At 34.4% G+C, this 20,751-nt stretch overlaps 1 protein-coding gene across 3 annotated transcripts in view; it reads left to right on the forward strand.

Annotated features, from left to right (window-relative positions):
* SCAF11 (SR-related CTD associated factor 11) overlaps nucleotides 1-20,751 on the forward strand; it is a 73,637-nt gene that overhangs the window by 15,273 nt on the left and 37,613 nt on the right. For all 3 annotated transcript variants that reach the window (XM_054591202.1, XM_054591200.1, XM_054591201.1), the window contains exons 2-4: nucleotides 4,994-5,047; nucleotides 13,139-13,220; nucleotides 15,507-15,664. In XM_054591202.1, coding sequence (XP_054447177.1) covers nucleotides 13,160-13,220; nucleotides 15,507-15,664 — 219 coding nt within the window. In that variant the 5' untranslated portion in view covers nucleotides 4,994-5,047; nucleotides 13,139-13,159. The remainder of the gene's footprint in view (nucleotides 1-4,993; nucleotides 5,048-13,138; nucleotides 13,221-15,506; nucleotides 15,665-20,751) is intronic.

Raw genomic sequence — 20,751 nt, forward strand, 5'->3', positions numbered from 1 at the left:
TCATGTGCCATTTCTTCCTACTGAAGAACATTTAGCAGTTCTTTTAGAGCTGGCAACTAATATTATGGTTTTCCTTCAACTGAGAATGTCTTTTAATTTCACATTTGTTCCTTAAGAATAATTTCACTAGATTAAGGATTGTAGGTTATAGTTCCACTTCCTTCAGGCCTAAACAGTTTATGATGAGAAATCAGTAGTTACTCAAATAATTAACCCACCTTCCTCATACAAGTATAATACATTGTTTTTTCAGCTGCTTGCAAGATTTTTCCTTTGTAATTTTCAGTAGTTTGGTTGTGATGTGTCCAGGCATGGATTTCATTGTAAGTACCCTGTTTGGGGCTTGTGAGCTTCTTGAATCTAGAGGTTTCTGTCTTTCACCAAATTTGGGACATTTCTAACCATTATTGTTGCTGTTGCTGCTGTTTCCTCCTCCTCCACCTTCTCCTTTCTTCTCCCTCCTCCCACTGTACTCCTTTTCCTCCCCTTGAGCTCTTGCCGTGAATATGAGGGTTTTGGTATCCCTGGGGTGATAATAATGTTTTTTCAATATTTCTTCTTTCTTCTTGACTGGTGTGGCTTAGTGGATTGTGTGCCAGCTTTTGAACCAAAGGGTCGCCAGTTTGATTCCTAGTCTAGAGCACATGTGTGGGTCATGGGCCAGGTCCCCAGTAGGGGGTGTATAAGAGGCAACCAATGTTAATGTTTCCTCCCTCTCTTTCTCCCTCCCTTCTTTCTAAAATATATAAATAAAATCTTTAAAAAAAACAAATAAAAAACCTCAAATCAGTGGATTGTGTGCTGGCTTGCGAACCAATATTTCTTCTCTCTACCATTCACATTGGGTATTTTCTATAAATTTGTCTTCAAGTTCACTGACTTTCCATTGTGCTGTTGAGTCTGTTAGTATGTTTTCTATATTAGGTTTTACATTTTTCAGTTCTATAATTTTCACTTGGTAATTATTTATATCTTCTATTTCTTTGCAGCAAATAATGTGATTTTACGTGATTTTCTAGCTTTCCACTTATTTCAAGAGTATATGCTCTTACTTATTGGAGCATTTTTATTCCTGCTTAAAATCTTTGTCTGCTAACTTACCCAGTGCTCTGATATCTGTAGCATCTTGGTGTTGGTTTCTGTTGGTTGGATTTTCCCAAATGACCTTAAAATTTTCATTGTTCTCTCTATGCCAAACAATTTTGGATTGTGTTTTGGACATTTTGAATATTATGCCTTGAAACTGAGTGTCTTATTTAAATGCTATGGGATTGATAATATTTTTGTTTTGGCAGGCAGTTTGGTGAGGCCACAAGATCCAACCACCTTTGTTGAAGGTTGTAGTTTAATCTCAGTTCTATTTTCAAAACTTTTGCAGTGAATGCTATTTGGATTTTTTTCCATATGTGCACTACCCAGTAGCCATTGGGGGTCTATTCCCATTTTTTAGTATTCAGAATTTATGGTATGCTGCTTATGGTTAGTTAAATCTATATGTATACATGCAGTTCAGGGGCAAGCTAGGAATTTATAAACAATATAGGTTACTTTCTTAAGCACTTTTCTCTCTGTTATATCCATGGTATTTTCTAAGTTCCTGGGACCCTGTTTTTTGTTCTCTGTCCAGAAAGCATAGTATTCTTTTACTCCACTGTGGTGTGTACTTTCCACAATTGCATCTGGAGCAAAGTGAAAGGAAGACAGGAGAAAAAAATCAATGAGATTAGGCCAGAGTTGTTGCAGTCGGTGAGGGTGGTCACTCTTCCTCAGAATTTTAGGCTCCTGCTGACCCTGCTGCTGCCACTTTTGTAGCTAGCACCAACCATAGGATTACCTGGGAACTGGGACATGAAGGATGAAGAACAGAGGAAAAAGAGAAAGAGATTTCTCTTCCTTTTTCTGAGTGTCCCCTTTCCCGCTCCTTGGACAGAACTAGAGGGCTTTTCCTAGAGCTCCCTCTGTTATCATTGGTCACTTTTTAGGTTTAAGTCTCCATTAAGCTCAGGCTTGGGCAAAACTGGATGTGGAAAAAAATTAGAAACACTGCCATTTTGATAATATTACAGGTTCTGAGCTCTTCTCCAATTCACCTGCTATTATTAACTTCTGAGTTTTCAATTAACTGCTCCATTTATTCTGTCCATGTTTTATAGTCTCAGTGAGATTAACAAAGTGGGATGTGTGTACTCCATTTTACCCAGAACTGGAACTCCCCAATCTCATTTATTTTACAATGTAATGGCAACTTGACTCTCCTTTTGTCATAATTACATATGGTTTGTCAGTTACAGTTTGCCATTTTCAACAGACAGGGTGGGGCAAAAGTAGGTTTACAGTTGTAAGTATGAGAAACAATTTACTCTTCATTATTTATTAATGTATTATTTTCCATACAAACAACTGTAAACCTTCTTTTGCCCCACACTGTATCTGTGAACCTGCCGTGTGTAACAGCACAAGCCTTGTTGAGGAGATGATGCTACATTATTTGTAGAAGGAAATAGGAAAATTAATTTCTCTTTTACAGCATAGTTTTCATGAACTCTAATTTCCCATAATTATATTATGTTTGAAAATTTTTTTCTATTTTCAGTTTGATCCATGTTCTGCCTGAGAATTTCTGGCTTGCCTTTCATTTTGGGATTTTTTAATTCTTTATATATAAAGAGTTCTTTATATATAAAGAAAGGATTTGATGCTTATTGTGTGCTTGCATAATGTGCTTCCCCCGTTACTCTACCTGCCTTTAAAAATGATTTATTTCAATAATTAGGTTACTGGTCGTCATAAAACAGTAGTATGGGGTGACATGCTTTGTGGACTCTTGGCACTCATTCACTGTTGCAGATGCTGTGTGCAAGAATTTTAGAGACCTTCTGAAGTATGAAGCTGATTTTATTATAAGACCTATAAGTGTGGGTGACTTCATCTTCTTTGTTTTCAGTTTACCTGGTAAACAAGATATAGGATCATTGGTTCATCAGTGAATGGTGCTTGGAAAACAAGCCTTTTTCTGGATAGGTCCAGGATGAAGGAATTGAATATGAAAGAGCCCTAGAAATTGCTGCTGTTGATCAGTTGCTGACAGGCAACCAAATCACTAATAATCTTTTTTAAAAACTGAGCTAGAAAGTATATCCAGGGAATGATGTGCCATAGTAACTGAAAACAGGGCATTTGTCTTTGTTTTGGCTGCTATAGCAAAGTATTGCAAAGTGGGTGGCTTATAAACAACAGAAATTGATTGCTCACAGTTCTGGAGGCTGGAAGCCAAGGTCAGGGTGCCAGCATGGTTGGTGAGGGCCTTCTTCTGGGTTGCATCTTCACATGGTGGAAGGGGCTAGGGATTTCTTTGGACTTCATTTTAAAAGGCAAGAATCCCATTCATAAGGGTTCTACTCACAAGACTTCCCAAATAATTCCCTATGAGCACTTCCCAAAGACCACACTTACTAAATAATACCATTACCATTAGGGGTTAGAATTTCAGCATATGACTTGGGTGGGCAGGGGGCACAAATAATTTGGACATTAGCAGCTTGTAAATAATTCTGTTAACACAAAAATTGATATTCTGAGTTTCATATCCATTTCTCTTTTATTATGGGTTGGTAGTTATAAAGTTGGGTGTAATGAAGCTATTGGTAGAAGTAAAAATTTTGTTGCTGTTTTTATAAGTGAATACCCTAATTTACTGGTTCTTCATTTTACTTCCTGATTAAGAATTTTATTCTTAACTGAAATAATATGATGTTAAAAAAATATGTAACTACCATCCATGATCATGAATAGAGAGGAACTGGTGTGTTGAAGGGACAAATGTTTTGTTTATTAAAGGCCTGTTATTTTTTTAAATTCATGTTGTTCAGTTAGATAATTAATATACTCAGATAATTTGTGAAAATGTACTAGTTTATAAAATTTGAAGAAGATACTTCTCTCCACCAATAAATGTTAATTAGTCTGAAAAGCCTTTTCTGGCCATAAGCCTTTATGATGTGGGGTCAGGCTCAATGTATCTTTTATATTTGCCCACTAGTCATTTAGAAGGAAGGTCTAAAATGGCCATAACATCTACTGACATGTGTGCTCTTATTTGCATGTATCCTTCCTTTTCTTTAAAATTAAAATCCTCACTATCATGTTAAAAATGACAATTTCAGTCCTGAGTCCATAAAGATGGAAATGCTATAATGGGGGGTAGGTAGAAAAATATATTTTTAATCCATTTGGTCTCAGTTGGGAAGCCTTTTTTTTACAAACACATAAATCTTGAAAAGATTTGATGCTTATTGTGTGCTTGCATAATGTGCTTACCCCCATTATTCTACCTGCTACACTGTAATGTAATTGTTGGTTTCTGTTTTTGTCAGGTGTGTCAGTGCTTAAGGCCTAGCAGTAACTAGAAAATAGGGAAACTGGCTAAATATTTATTGAATAAATAAATAAATTAGAAGCAGGGTGTGGAAATGTAGGGGGTCTGGTGTAGGGTCTATTTGGAAAAAAAAAGTGATGATTGGTTGAGGATACTTTTACGATCTTTAGTTTAGGAAATAATTTAGATTCTAGTAGTTGTTAAATTGCTGGGATGTTTAAGTATCTTTTTTGTGTATTTTTTCCCTAAATTGCATTCTAGGGTGATATGACCCATCTATTTGTTAGAATAGATTTTTTTCCTAATTCTCCATTACTTTGTTTTCAATTGGATTTTTCTAATATGCTGAAAGTGACTTGTGCCTCTGCCTCACTGAATAAAGTGTTTTTATTATTGTTGGCCTTCAGCACCCATGTGTGTCTTCATATTTGAAGGCATACAGTTACTCTATCAAAATGTCTTACATTCTAAATAAATCGTTCTTACATCCAGGGGCCCTCTGGAATAAGTTGTTCTTTATACTTTCCAATATCTTTTCTTCTGAGCTCAAGTTAAATACAGAAGCAGCTGAGTGAAAATGAAATAAAATGGGACTAACTTTCATAATTCCCTTCCCAGAATACTTTGATGGAAAGCTGATTACCTGACGTCTTATCCTGAAGAATCTTACAGGTAAGAAGGCTTCTGAATGTTTGTATAGTTATTAAATACTTTAAATGACACTCTTAGAAAACAAATAAATAAATAAATGACACTGCCTAGGTACGACTATTGTGGTTATAGCTTAACCATGCCCCCGCCCCCCCTTTTTTTTTTTGCTGGGGTTGCCATATGTTAGAGCTGTTTACTACTGTGTATATAAAGTAGAGAATAGGATACAAAAACTTCAGGATTATTTCCTTTTTACCCTAGATTTTATGCTTGGTTCAGCATTTTTATTTCCAGATAATCCAGAATCTTGATAAATTTCAGTGGAGAATAAAGAACTTATTTCTGTTTGTGCTATAAAATGTTTGAAAAAATATTTGACAATTTAAATTTTGTGAACTTTTAACTCTTACTGTTTTTTCTATATGTGGATATTTGAAATACAGGAGTTTTCTTTTTTAAAATAATGTAAACCTATTAAAGCCATACGGATTTATCGTGCTGTACCCTAAAATCCATTTGGAGTAGGGGGGTTTTCATGTGTTTGTGCATGTATGCTAGTTAAGTACTTCTTTTGTGTTAAGCATTTAAATGGCTGATATGACTATGTAGTTTAACCTTTATAATGACTGAAGTGGTTACTACTATATCTCTATTTTATAGATTAGGAAACAGGCTTTAAAGAGATTAAGGTCATACAGCTACTGACAGGCAAGGTGAGGTTTGAACCTAGAGAGTTTTTATAAAACCTGCTCTATGGGAATATTCTTGTCTGTTTATGAAGAGTACTGGTATTAAAACTCGAGCACCAAACACACATGTGAAGGATATCCTGAACAAAAATATGTTGGAATAGCTAGTGTACTTACAAAATCTGACAAAATTGTTATAAGGTGGAAATGAGGTAAGAAAATAATACTTGTGGAGCATTCTGCAAGGGATTAAGAAATTAACAGTGACATATCAGAAGTAGGAGTTGATTTTTGTAGTGAAGAGCTGAAAAGGAAGTAACTGTCAAGCTGAAGGAGTTAATTGCCTTAACCTTACTCTGAAGTGAACAAGTTGAAGACAGTAGGGCACATATTTGTGATAGTTTAAGTCAGATTGATAAAATAAAGGTAGATAAATCAACAAAATTACATGGCCTTCAGGGGAATTTTAAAGAAAATTAAAGATGACATTGCAGAACCATTGACTAAAATGTGTAATAAGCAGCTCTTGTGCCAGAGTGCAGATTGAATACAAATATAGGTAGAGTCCTAATCTTAGGAAAGCTTGAGTAGCCCTCTAATGAGAGACTGAACCACACCGCAAAACTAGGTAATCTTCTGTACTCTTTAATAGGATTGGCAAACTTTTTATAAAACAGACCAGATTGTAATTATTTTAGGCTTTGCAGAGTATTTGGTTTCTGTTGGAATTATTCAGTTTTGTCATTGTAGTGCAGAAGCAGCCATAGGGAATATGTAAAGGAATAAGCAGGGCTGTGTGTCAACCAAATTAATTTTATTTATAAAAACTCTAAGCCAGCCCCAGCTGGAGTGGCTCAGTTGGTTGGAGCATAGTGTTGTCCCGTACACTGAAAGGTTGTGGGTTCAATTCTGGTCAGGCCACATGTCTAGGTGCAGGATTGGTCCTGGTCAAGGCAACCAATCAATGTTTCTCTGTTATATCAGTGTTTTCTCTCTCTCTCTCTCCCCCCCCTTCTCTCTCCCCCTTCCTCTCTCTAAAAGCAATGAAAAAATGTCCTCAAGTGAGGATTAAAAAATATTAATAATTAAAAACACAGCCAGTTTTTTGACTACTGGCCTACAATAATGGATAGAATCCCTCCCTAGACATCATTAAAAAATAGCCTTGCCTGTGGTTTTTCCAAGGGAAAATAACATACTTATAGGCAGAATCAAATTTTTGAGTAGATAATTGGGAGGCACTTTATTTTAAGACTGGGGTTGGGATGGAAGGTCCTGCATTAACAGTAATGGTTAACATTTGGATGCTTATTATTGTTAGACAATGGCTTGCCTAACACCAGTGTCCAAGTCATTAATCACTGAAATACATTACTTGGTGTACCTTACTGAATGCCCCCTCTTTTTTAGTTGAAGTTTTTTGGACAGGGGGTTGAATTTGGGGACTGGTTTGTCTTGGATGGAAGATTAGAAATAAAGAATAAATAGGAATAGCCTATCTATGAGAGGTTCAGAGAGCCACTGTGGATTCTCTGAGTACCTTAGCAATACAGATCAATATAATATTTAGCATCTTCATGAAGTGTGCTTTTTCCTTGGCTTAAGTGTACCCAACATAATGACAGCCCTTAACTTTTCTCCAGTATTTTTGTCATTCAACTCTGGCTCCCATTTATCATGTTAGTGCCTGTATTTGGTAGAGTCTGTAATGGCAGGATTGAGTTTAGGAATAGGGTGGGAAATAGAATTAAACTTCCTCATAGCCATTCATATACCTTCTTTTTCTTTCTTTGTACCCAAAGGATCTGATTCTACCTTTCTGACAAAATATTTTACTAGATATGGCTATTAGTTTCTTAGCCAGATATTGATTTTTTTTTTGTCTTGTGTTTGCATTTGTCTTTCACTTTTGTCTAGGGAAAACAAAGAAATTGGGTAAACAACAGTTTTGTTACCCTTCCCTATTTTTCTGTTCTTATTAGCAATGATAATAATAATAACAGCCATTAATTACATGGTAGTGGAGTTGGGATTTGAATTTAGATCTGTTGGACTCTTAACATTATAGTTAGAACTAGGATGTTCATTTCTTTAGATACTGTGGATTAGCTTGAAGGACAGTAGGAGGAAGCAAGACCAGGGAGTTTTGAAGTGAACTGGAAAGGAAAGGAGTTCTGTTTTGTAGCAGATGGAAGGAAGCACACTTTGGAAGAGGATAAGATGGGGATAAGGGAAGAAGGATGGGGATTTTAAATGGAGCCAGCCAAAGCTGAATGGTTTAGTGTCTATGACCAGAAGCCTCTGGTGCTTTAATCCCTTGAAATACTCCATCAACTAACTGCTGTAGTAGAAAATACATTGTTAGCATTGCTGGTATAACTTGAAGCAATTTTCTTTTATAGAGGATGGTAGTTATATCCCAAAGTAGCCAGTTGTCAGATTGGACTACTTAGGTTAATTAAAATGTAAATAAAATTAAAAATTTAATTCTTCGCTTGCTACATTTCAAGGGCTTGATAGAATAATTCCTTATTGGGCAGCAGTGTTCTGGGGAACTGAACATTCATATATGCAAGAGTACTACTGTTCACTGTAAGGGCTGGCCTGGGACTCTCACTTTCATGTATTCCAGGGTTTGTGTGGGAAAATGGGTGTTAAGTTCCTGAAAATTGTTCTATGTCAATGCTTTTTTCATTCCACATTCTAGAAGTTGGTAGCTTTCATGATAAATAAAATTTTAAAGTTAGGTCATTTATTCTTCCCAAACTGTTTTATGAACATGTTTGGATTAATGTTTGCAATACATAACAGAGGCAATAATAGAAAAGGGCAACCTGGAAGGTAGAAGTACTTTAAGATCATTATATTAGGGATAACAGACTTGAAAGTATTTTAGTTTGGAAAGATAAGACCTGGGAAGAGACATTAAAGATTTAAATTTGCAAATTCATCTGAAAAATGAAGAGTTTACCTAAAATCTAGAGTGAACATCCATTCTTAGAAATTTATTTGAGGTAAATTAAAATTTAAAAAATATTGTTTGAGTTATAGCTAATTAACTTACAAAGCATACTAATAAGTACTCTAGATGGAATATGACTGCCCTGGCTGGCGTGGCTCAGTTGGTTGGGTGTTGTCCTGCAAACTGAAAGATCACAGGTTTGATTCCTGGTCAGGGCATGAGGCATGTGCCTGGTTGCAGGCTCTGTGGCCTGCCCCAACTGGGGTGCTTGCAGAAGGCAGAATGCAACCAGTTGATGTTTCTCACATCGATATTTCTCTCCCTCTCTTTCTCCCTCCCTTACCCTTTCCCTAAAATAAAATTTTTGAAAATTAGAAAAGAATTCTTTCTCCCCAGACCCCCACTCCCCATAATTAAATATATATATGACCTAATGATTATAGTCATAAATAGTTAATCATGAAATTGGTATATATCTGACTTTTCTGGAAACCATAAAGGATAGTCCTGGCCACCCACGGCTTATTTCTTAGATCTTTTGTTGACCACAAATTACTGGCTAAGACCATGAGTCTGTATTGTATTCCTGTGCTCCCGTTACTGGAAGTTTAAAGCAAAACTGGTATTAAAAACCCTGGATTCTTGGATTAAAAAGTTGAGTCTGGGCAGTTAGAACAGATTAACATGAACAGGTTGCAAGTTGTTGAACTGAAACTTGGGACTTTTTTTTAATTAAATGCTAAGACCCTATAATTTTGAATGAATAAACTGGTAATGTGGCATAATTGTTTTTTAGGTATGGAAACAGTTAATGAATGAAATGTTCCAGAAGAAGCACACAACTTCTAAAAATTTGAAACACTCAGTTTTTAAAGCAGATTTCTAATATATAAGGAAAGGCAGTCTGTAACATGACTGAGGTTTCTTAGCTTCTCAGTGATAAACTATTATGTATTTTATCACATGAGTTGAAACAGAGAAGACATTTATTGTAAAATATAAATTATAATTGTGTATTAATGTATAAGTACTATAAACTTAATATCCTTACGGGAGGATATGTGAAAATAACGTAAACTATTCAATAGGACATAAATTATTTAGTTACATGAAAGGATGGTATTTTACATGTTCTGAAAAATTCCTAGGTTTTAAAAATATTGTTAATTTTCCAGTTAACATTTTACCACATTGAATTGACTCCAACTTAAATATATTTTTTAGATATTTAAGATAATTGGGGAGAGGTTATGGTATGACTTTACCCAAATAAAGAATTATACTCAATTATAGGTCATATAGGAGCACAACATAGCTCTAAAATCAACTAAATTTTGAATTTGTGTAGAGCAGTGTTTCCTAGGCTTTAATGAATACATATGAATTATGTACAGATCTTGCTAAAAATGCAGATTCTTATTCACTAGATCTGGGGTGGTGCCTGAGGTATCCTGCATTTGTAACAAGTTCCCCAAGTGATACTGATTCTGTCTTTATTTTTTATATTAATTTATTGATTAGAGAGAGAGACAGAGAAACATAGATTTGTTGTTTTCACTTACATATGCATTCATTGGTTGTTTCTTGTGAATGTACCCTGACCGGGGATTGAACCCTCAACCTTGGTGTATCAGGATGACACTCTAACCAACTGATCTACCCAGCCAGGGCGATACTGTCTTGCTGAGTGAATATCAAGTAGAGTAACCTATAACAACTTGAATATTTTAATTGTTTTCTATTTTTAGTTTTTTAAAGATTTTATTTGTTTATTTTTAGAGAGAGGGGAGGGAGGGAGGAAGAGAGGAAGAGAAACATCGATATGTGAGAAAAACATCAAACATTGACTTGTTGCTTCTTCCACTTCCCCAACTGGGGACCTGGCCTCCTACCCAGACATGTGCCCTGACGGAATTGAAGCAGCAGCCTTTCGACTCATAGGCTGACTACTCAGTCCACTGAGCCACACCAGCCAGGGCTATCTGAATATTTTTAAAGAAATCTTCTGTCTCACCAAGTCCATCATTTCTAGTTGCTCCGTTCAAAATACTTTGGAATTATCCAGGACTCTTGCTTTCTAACATACACCCCACATTTGATCTTGTCTGCAAATCTTTATGGCTGTGGTTTGAAAACACAGCTGGAATCTGAGCACTTTGCATCATCCTTGTTACTACTCTGGTACAAGCCAGTGACTTGTGCCTCTAGATTGTTGCAGTAGTCGCCATGCTGGCCTCTGCTTTTTGCTTTGCCACCTCCTCTGTTCAAAATCCCCTGTAAGCCTGTCTCACTCAAAGAAGCAAGTACCTTAGTCCTGAAGATGTTGCATGATTTTATGTTCTGTTACCTTTCTGTCCTTATCTACTTTTCCTGTCTTTTTACTGTATTCTAGCTACATTAATCTGTTTTTGTTCCTTAAACACACCAGACATGCTCCTCTACTCCACCTTTGGACTTTCATATTGCTGTTCTTTTTGCCTAGAATTCAGTTTGTCTAGATACCTACATAACTTTATTGCTTCTTCACGGGTCACTTTATCAGAAGGGTTTCTTCTAAACACTCTGTATGAAATAACAGCTTCTCCACTTTCTCACTTATTAGTCGTACTAATTGTATGGCTTTAAAAAAATTGCATTGTTTTATTTTTCTCCACAGCACTTCTCAATATCTAACATACTAGATATTTTACTTTATCTCCTCTGCTAGAATATAAAGGCAGGAATTTGTGTCTTAGTAAGTTCTGTACTTAGGGCATTGCCTAATAGTATGTCTATAGCAGTCACTAAACCTTTGAATAAAAAAAAAAAAAAACAACCCCAATATATAATTGAGCCTCTCTTTGAATACCTTCACTGATAGATTATTTTACCTCCCCTCAGAAAAGCCCATTTCATTTGAAGATAACTGCTAACTTCTCCTTAATCTTTAGGTACTTCCAGGCTAAACAGCCTTACTCCCTTACCTTTCTGCATATGTTACTGTTTCCAGGGCTGCCATCATTTTAGTCATCTTCCTTGGACAGTCTTCATTTTGTTTGTCCCTAAAGAATAGCACTTGCACTAAAACAGATGTTGTAAATGTAGGCTGAGTGAGATTTCCTCTTCAGTTTGACATCCTACTTTTATTAAGGTAGGCTGTGATTGAATTGACTCTTTAACTCTAATCCTGACTCATTTCAAACTTTTAATACACTAAAACCTTTAAATTATTACTATTCTATACAAAATGTTACTAAATTTATTTTCTGCTTTACAGTTTTTGAACCAAAGCCAGGCCTTTACATTTCTTACTTATCTAATAAAGAATTTTCCTGGGCAATGGATTCCTTTAATGTAGAAACTAGCATGCATAAATTATTTAGGAAACTAATTTTTAGAAGTACTTAATATACACATAGGAGAATAATAACAGATGAAGTTAGTGATTTCTTGTGTCTAGGTATTCCAGAAGGTATTTGAATAGTTTTGTTGAAATCATGTCTTGCATCAATTCAAGAAAGAATTCTAAGAGTTGTTTTAAAAAGCTTTTACTTCATACATTTGTTCCTCTTTACTAACAAATTAATTCCCTTCCCCACATTTCTCATTTGCCTGTTGGGATCACCATTTTTCTAATTCGCTAGGCCAGAATAATCTCTCATTCCTTCCCTGTATTATTATTTTTTTAATTTAGTTATCAAATCTCAGAAATTCTTGAACTCTTTAATTTCTTGCTTTTCTGTCCACTTTAGAGTGAGTTATCTTAGCTGTGCAAATCTCTTGGCCTTAGTATCTCCCCACTGTAATCTGCTCTGTGCTTTGCTGGTAGGTCATTTTAAAAGAATCATTTACATCACTTTTATCATGTCAGTCTTCTTCAGAGGAATCTATAAGATTGAATTTAAACTTCTCACTAACCATTAGAGATAACTCTGTAATCTAAGCCTGCTTGATTTACATTGCTCTGCTTACTGCTTTCCTTTCTCCTCACTGTAATCTTTCAGATGAATTTCTTGGCATACATGCTCGTCCTTCCTCAGGACACACAGACACACATTTACACTTTTCACTCACTCTTGTTCCTGTCAGACTGGCCTAGCTAAATGCTGGGTGTTTTTTTTTTCCCTTTATACTATGTTGCTCCTTTTTTGCCTTGAACTCCTCAACATATATAACCTAACAACTTCAATGGAAAATGTAGTCCAAATTGATCTCCTTTTTTCTAAGATCCATTTATATTTAAGTTTGACTACAAAATTTATCATGTAGTCTTTGTTGCTTAATACTTTTTAAGGCTTTTCCTTTTAGTAAGACTGTGTCCTTGATGGCAAGGACTATAAAAGTATACTGAATTATCCACAAAATTTACTGGTTTGTACTGTTTTCTTTTATGTGTAAAGTAATTTCTTTCAGTTTTGGGTCTTTTTTATATTATTGGGAGAAGGTATACATTAAAATTCTCTACTGTAATTCATCCTATAGGGAACCACGTTTCAAAGAGAAATGAAGAAGAAAACTGTATATACCTTAAATGTGGGAGATCAGGAGTATGAAGATACGGAAGGTAACTTTTTATTTTTATAAAGCTTTTATATTGAAAGCAAAACTTAATGTATTCAAACTGTTCACTTGTATACCTTTCAAAATATATAAGGATTTTTATTTTTACTTATTTTTGTTCTTAAATTCTGAAATAAGCTGCCTGGATAAGAAGTGCACACATTTTTTTCCCCCTCCTTCCATATCTTATTTTAGATTGATCAAGGTTTTGGGTTTCTCGAGCTCTTTTCTTTTTCTTGTTAAGTTTTTACTCCTTACCTGTGTAGGAATTACACACTGTGTTTTTGTTGTCTTTTGTTTTGTTTGTAAAATAGCACTGATTTTTCTCTGCTCTTAAAGTTAATGTTTTACTCTTCACTGCCAACAGTAGAAGAGCCTTAAAACACTTTAATTTTGATTATCCTACTCTAGTTTTATATATTATATAGTCATCCATCACTTATTTTGTTTTTCTGTGCACGACAAATGATAGTTGAGACAGAATATTTGAGGGGGTTGTTTTTTTTCTCCATTGCTTTTCTTCTGAAATCTTAAGTTCTTTTACTGAAAAATCCATTGGTGATAAACTCTTTAAGTTTTTGTATTTATTTTATCCTTCCAAAACTGTTCAAAGATAGATATACAGTCTGGGTTGATAGTTTTTTTTTTTCCCCCCTCTCCTAGCACTTAATTTAGCCATTTCGGTTTTCATTTCTACTATCAAGAAATCTCTTTTCAGCCTTAATTGTCATTCTGTTTTAGATCACCTATTTTTTTTCTCTTTTGCTTTTACTATTGTTTTCATCTTTAATGTTGTACAGCTTTGCTATACTGTTTCTAGGCACAGATTATTTTCATTTCTTCCGTTTGGCATGTCTTTTGTTTTTTATTTTTTTATTTTATCGTTTTCCAGTCATTAATGCTGTGACCATTGCCTCTTCTTTATTATTTTCTTCTAGACTTCAATTAGAATGTTAGACTTGGGTCTGACCTCATTTCCCATCCTCTTTCATAGATGATATCTCCTTGTGAGTTTTTTACAGCCTAAGTAGTTTTCTCTCTCTTTTAGTCTGCAGGTATTTTTTTCTTCTGGGTCTAATCTGCTGTTCAGTCATTCTATGTAGTATTTGAAAATTCCAATATTTGAAGCCAGTGTATATCTAAATAAGTTTATAATCAATATAATATGTAAATATAAAAGTAAAATCTAAATCTTGTTTTTGCTGATTCTTATTCAAGGTGATTTATTTTTTTAGGTTTGGTAATGTTTGATTATGAGCTCATATTTGATCAATTTAATCTGTAGAATCCTGGGGGACTGAATTAAGGATGCTTTCCTGCAGAGGATTTGTGTTTTTTTCCCCTGAACCTGTGCTGGAACCACATTAACACCATTTAAGGGTCTTCGCTTAACGTGAGAGTCTCTCAGAAAGTTTTCCTGCTGAGGTCTTAAGGGTTAGTCTCCAGAGCTGAACACTAGTGTGAATGTTTGTTCCCAGGAGTATCCTATATTTTCTATTTACTTGGTGTATACTGTTCACATATCAGCTGACCATTTCTTTATTTTTGTTTTATATTATGTTGAACCTTGGAGTTGCTTTTATTTACTTTGAGTCAGCAGTGCATAATTTTGTATGTTGGTTACATTGCTGGTGGGTGTTTTAAATTAGTGCAAAACCTAAGAGGTATAATTTGGTATATCCAAATTAGATATGTACATACATGTTGATCTGACATATTCATTTTAGGAATTGAATCCTATAAAAAACTATTAAAAATGTGAAATGACAAAGTTGTTCATTGCAACGTTGTTATAAAAGCCAACAGCTGAAAACAAGTGAGTGTTCATCAGTAGGTTGAACAGTACAAAAAAAAGCCAACTGGTGTGTATAGTGTTCCAGCATTTGTGTGAAGGAAATTTAAAAGAACATGTTTTAGGGTTTGCTTATCTATGCATTAAAAAAAATCTTTGGAAGAATGGAAAAGAAACTTAACAGTTGTGAAATGTTGGGTGGAACTGGATGGATGGGGGTAGATACAAGTGGGAGATTTGTCACTATCACCTTTTTCACATCTAAATTTTTGAGCCATGTGACCATTTTAAAAATAAATTCATGACAAATTATTTTCATTTCCACATTAAAAAAATATGTTAACATTGTGAGTATTATGCTCAAGGAGTATGTTTGTTATAATGTATTTAGATCTCATTACTTCATATTAGAAAGTTACTTAGTCCATGATACTGACACAAACATAAGTCATTTTGTCTGGAAAACTTGAAAGAATATATGGCTGCTTTTTTTTACAGGTGAAGACAACAAAGATAATACTGCTGCCACTGGTCTGTTGTACAGTGAAGCTGACAGATGTCCTATATGTCTTAGTTGCCTATTAGAGAAGGAAGTTGGGTTTCCAGAAAGTTGTAATCATGTCTTCTGTATGACATGTATTCTTAAATGGGCAGAGGTAAGTCTTAAATATTAAATAAGTATTAAATATTATTGTATTTTAGTTTCTTATCATGATTTCACTCCATTTAGTCTAACAGTTTAACACTCCCTTTCATAAATTATTTCACAGTAATATATGTTCCCCTTACTTTGGAAAAATTTCCCTGTATTATTCAAAATCTGTCAATATATTCAGCTTTTGTTCTTTTAGGAAAAAATTTGAATATATACCTTTTAAAAATTTTTTGATAACTTCATAGACATAACAGGTTAACTATTTTTCTGGTAGAAATATAATTATTCATCTTCAGTATACTTGACCCTCTTGGGCTAAATACCGGTTTACTACTAATAATACCCTCTGTCTGCTTTGTGTTTTATATTTTCCAGAGACTTTTTACATAGATCAATTGAATTTTTTCTTTATGGTAGCCTTGTGGGATAACGAGAGCAGGTGTAATAATGTCCTTCCATTTTATAGACGAGGAAATTTGGATTTTTGCATTCTGTAGCTTGGCGAAGGTTTCAAAGCTAAAGAAGCAGAAATGAATTTAGAACTGCACTCTCTAATTTAGTATGAACTAATTCAGAGTCTGAGTTAGAGATATAACTGAATTTCTTCATAGGTTGAAAAATGATTAAAAATAAATTTAAAATAAATTTAGTGTATTGTGTTCACTCAGTTTGGGCCTACATAAGTCAGTCATAGTACTGGTACATGAACATTCATTTTAAGGCCCATTGTTATGGGTTGTGAAATAAAATTCATTGTCATATTAATTATGCTATATGTTTAGAATTAGTAATTTGTCAGTGTATAAACATTGGTAAGGGAGGTAAATCTCAAAAATATTTGTAACATTAATTACATTCAAATTGTTTGATATCCCTAAACACATTGGAAGTAATCACTGATTACATAATTGAGGTTTCAGAGTTCTATGTTTTACTTATATATTCATAAATAGCGTAGAAAGGAGAATATAACTGTATACTGACTATAGCTGAGGTTTGGGAGGAGGAAAAAAGATTTGTACCAATTGAGTTCATAATAGTATACTTGGAAACATTTCTATTTAAATTAAAATCTGAACTGGTCTTTGGCAGAAAGTGACTAAGGATAGGTGAAAAATGTATTTTGGGAAAAAGTATTTTGAGTTTCATTTAATTATTTGATATAATTATAAATTCTGTGTTTGCAGGAGCATTGAGTAATGAAATAAGAATGCTTATTCTCAAAGGTGACTTTTTATATACTCTTCTGGTCCCAAATTATGGCCAGAAGGATAGCACAGTCACCAAGAGTATTTTGGAGGTTGCCAAGGACTTGTTTTAAGGTGTTTTCAAGTCTGACCGAGAACTCTGACATTTAGAAAACAAACAAACAAACAGACAAACAAAAAGAGTGCTTATTCTCTACTACCCATCTAAAGATTTCATCTGTGATGAATTTAGTGCATCCGGGTTTGCTTTGTGATTAAATATTTTTAAAATAAATATTTGCTTCCAGTAGAGAAGCAGTATTACCAAATGGGTAGAAGGTTCCAATTTAGTGCTTTTCATAAGATTGTGTCCAGCGACTACGTAATTGTAAGGTTTAGCAGTGTAATCTGAGTATATGTTTTTCTCTGTGGAAGTTAGAATTTGTAAAATAGACATGATTCTCCACCCTTCCATATACTCTACATATATCTTTCATGCAGCCATAAGCTTTACTATGATGTACATGTTCCAGGTGCCTCTGTAGTATGTCTAGAAGTGGAACTACTAGGTTGTACACTATATATATATATATATATATATAAAAATATATATATATTTAATCCTAATAGACAGAGCCAAACTTATCTGTTTTTAACTCTTGTTGAATATTTTTAAGTTGAAAATACTTGATGGCATACATAGTGTTGCAGTTGACGCCCTTCTTGCATGTAATATTTCTTTTGTGTTACTCTTGTTGAAGTTAAATTGCTTTTAAAAGAATACTTATCTGCTGTACTACCATAAATTGTGATGGGGGTGGGGTATTGTGGTAAACAAAAGTAATTAAAATTGAAAGTGGAGAATAAAGAGAATATTCTGATTATTTTATTGTCCCTAATGGGGATGGAAGCCATCAAATCAGTTAAATAAACCATTAAATAGAGCAGTAAGAAGAGCATAATCTACTAATAAATTGTTTATTATAAGTAATAAATACTGATTAACAAAATCACCTAGTCTTTGAGCTCAATTTTTAGTTTGAATCTTTTATTGGTGTGGTAAAAATGAGATGTATTTTGAAGTGTATATATATGCTTTGACAAATACAATCAGATTTTAGATTCACTAGTGCTTTTTTCCATGACTATTAGTTATTAATCTCTACTCTCATTTTCCTCAAACCCCTCCTGTTTTTGTTTGTTTGTTTGTTTATCCTCATCCAAGACCATGCTCAGTGATTTTAAAGAGAAGGAAAGGGAGTGGGGAGAGAGGGAGAGAAACATCAGTCAGCTGCTTCTCCTACGTGCCCTGACCTGGGACTGAACCTACAAGCCACATATGTGCCCTGATCAGAAATCAAACCCCTGACCTCTTGGTTTATGGGACGATGCTCCAACCAACTGAGCCACACTGGCCAGGGCTCAAACTGCTCCTGCTTTTTAAGAAGGCATGCAGTTTACTTTGGATCTCAGGATTAGGAAGTAAATGTCTATATTTAAAGTCTCCTAATTATTCAGGCCCTACGCTAAATCACTATGTCAGTATTTATTTAATACTCAAGGCAAGGATTTGGAATGCTACTTGTTTCTAAATAACCTCAAGGGAGTGCCTGAAATTAAAATAATTTTAAAAAAAATTGATCTATAATTTAAATTTTTACTAATGTACACTTCTAGTAGGAAGGTAGAAGTCAAAGTGAGATTTATAGTAGTTGGAAATACATATAGTAAGAAAACGGTACAAAAGTATGCAGGACCATCTTTGTAGTCCTATGTGTCTTTCAGAAATTCTGAAAATTTGTACTTAAGGTTCACTGAAATATGATTCAGAGTGGATATCAAGAGCCAGAAAGGAGGACTCATTTATCTTCCCCTTAACATATTAGGCATTGAAGAAATTCTGCTTTGTAAGGAACAAGTAAAATTAAGGTGTATAATAATCTAGTATATATGTTTTGGATACATTCCTGAAATTTTTTGTGTTCTTAAAGTGTCTATATCCAAAGTTAGTATCAGTCTCCTTGAGCTCTAAAATTTTGGTTTGTGGTTATTTAAAACAAAAGCCAGGTAAGGACTTTTAAAATGATTAAATAATGGAACTTAATCTTTAGGTATTTCAGAGAATCCACTTTAGAGCAAAAAGATTCAAGATAATGGAACCTGTGGTGGCCTAAATGGCCCATAGCATAATTGCCTACCCTTGAGGTCACTAGAACAAATTCAGATTAAGCATGTCCAGTATAATTATGTTTAATTTTAAGGAACTCATAATAAGTAAGCCTTTCGTTTATAAAATTGTAGAAATAGAATATTGAACTAAACAAAGACACAGCAATTGACGCTTAAATAAAATTGAAATTTTTGTTAAAGCATCAATATTAGAGCTGAGAATCTGAAATTAAACAAAAGAAAGCCTTTAAACTGATGAAATAAATATGTATAGAGCCAGCATACTAAAGTTTATCAGCCCCTCAGAAAGTTATTTATGTTACCCATGCTGTGAACAAAAATACAGTCTAAACATAAAGAGAGTTTTTAGTTTGCACATGTTTGCCTGAATTTGCGTATTTTAAAGTATAGTCATGGACGGCATGATGACACTTGAAGTCAACTATGGACTGCATATACAACAGGAGTCCCGTAAGATTATAATGGAGCAGCAAAATTCTTTTGCCTTGAAGTCATAGCCATCACAGTGTTGTAGAACACATTACTCACATATTTATGTTGGTGCCGGTGTAAACAAACCCACTGCACTGCCAGTCATATAAAAGTATAGCAATACAATTATGTACAGTGCATATACTTGTTGATAGATAAACAGCTATATTACTGGTTTATGATGCACTATACTTTTTTTTTTTTAAAAGAGAGTAGGGAAAGGAGGGAGAAAGAAAGGGAGAGAAACACCAACCAGTTGCATCTCACACACACCCTTTCTGGGCATTGAACCCGCAACCCAGACACGTGCCCTGACCAGGAATGAAACCCGTGGCCTTTTGGTTTATGGGATGATGCTCCAGCCAACTCACCCACATCAGCCAGGGCTAAGCTATACTTCTTATTGTTATTTTAGAACGTACTCTTTCTACTTATTTAAAAAAGTGTGCTATAAAACAGTATGCTAAACTAGCAGCAGTCTTATACATCTTATGAATACCATGTTTCTTGAGTGAATCATTTTCTCTTGTGATTAATTTAGCCTCTGTTGTTTTGTACTATTATGTGTTGTATAGGCTTATAGCTTGGGAACAATAGGCTGTACCACATAGTGTAGGTGGTTAGTAGGCTAGACATCTAGGTTTGTGTAAAGTGCACTATATGATGTTTGCGCAATGACGCAGTCTCCTAATGGCATGATCACATGATGATGCATTTTTCAGAAAGTGTCCCTGTTAAGCAGCGTGTGACTGTCAATAATCAGAAAGGCGAAGGCTAGAGAAGTCTGACACATGCCTATAGTAGTGACAACTCACCATAATTACGATTTCTCACAGATAAGAATAATACCCTATTCATATACATGCTGGTTAAGAAAATAGAATTTATGATTTGGCAGGTTGCCAAGAAGTGCTTCAAATTTTGCAGGCCCTTAAACAGTTAAAGTTTGAGAACTTGGGAATGTTTCATGCTTGAAGTGTTCAAGAGTTTTTACTTTATTTTAAGGGACATGCAATAATATATGTGATTATGAGGTTCTTGATGTCACCAGTTCTTTTCTCTCTTAAGTAATATAAAATATCTTTCTTATTTTTTAAGTAATTTTTGAAATGTCATTACCTTACTTACTATAAGTAAATTATCCTCCCTCAATTTATTTATCTCAGTCTTCTATTTCATATCAAATTCTGACAGCTTCAGTTTGAGAAAGTGAGGTTAATGAAATCAAAATTGGACAGTG

This window comes from Pteronotus mesoamericanus, unplaced genomic scaffold (assembly GCF_021234165.1).
Source record: "Pteronotus mesoamericanus isolate MK-2021 breed Mesoamerican mustached bat unplaced genomic scaffold, CSHL_Meso_final scaffold_21, whole genome shotgun sequence".
Classification (NCBI taxonomy): domain Eukaryota; kingdom Metazoa; phylum Chordata; class Mammalia; order Chiroptera; family Mormoopidae; genus Pteronotus; species Pteronotus mesoamericanus.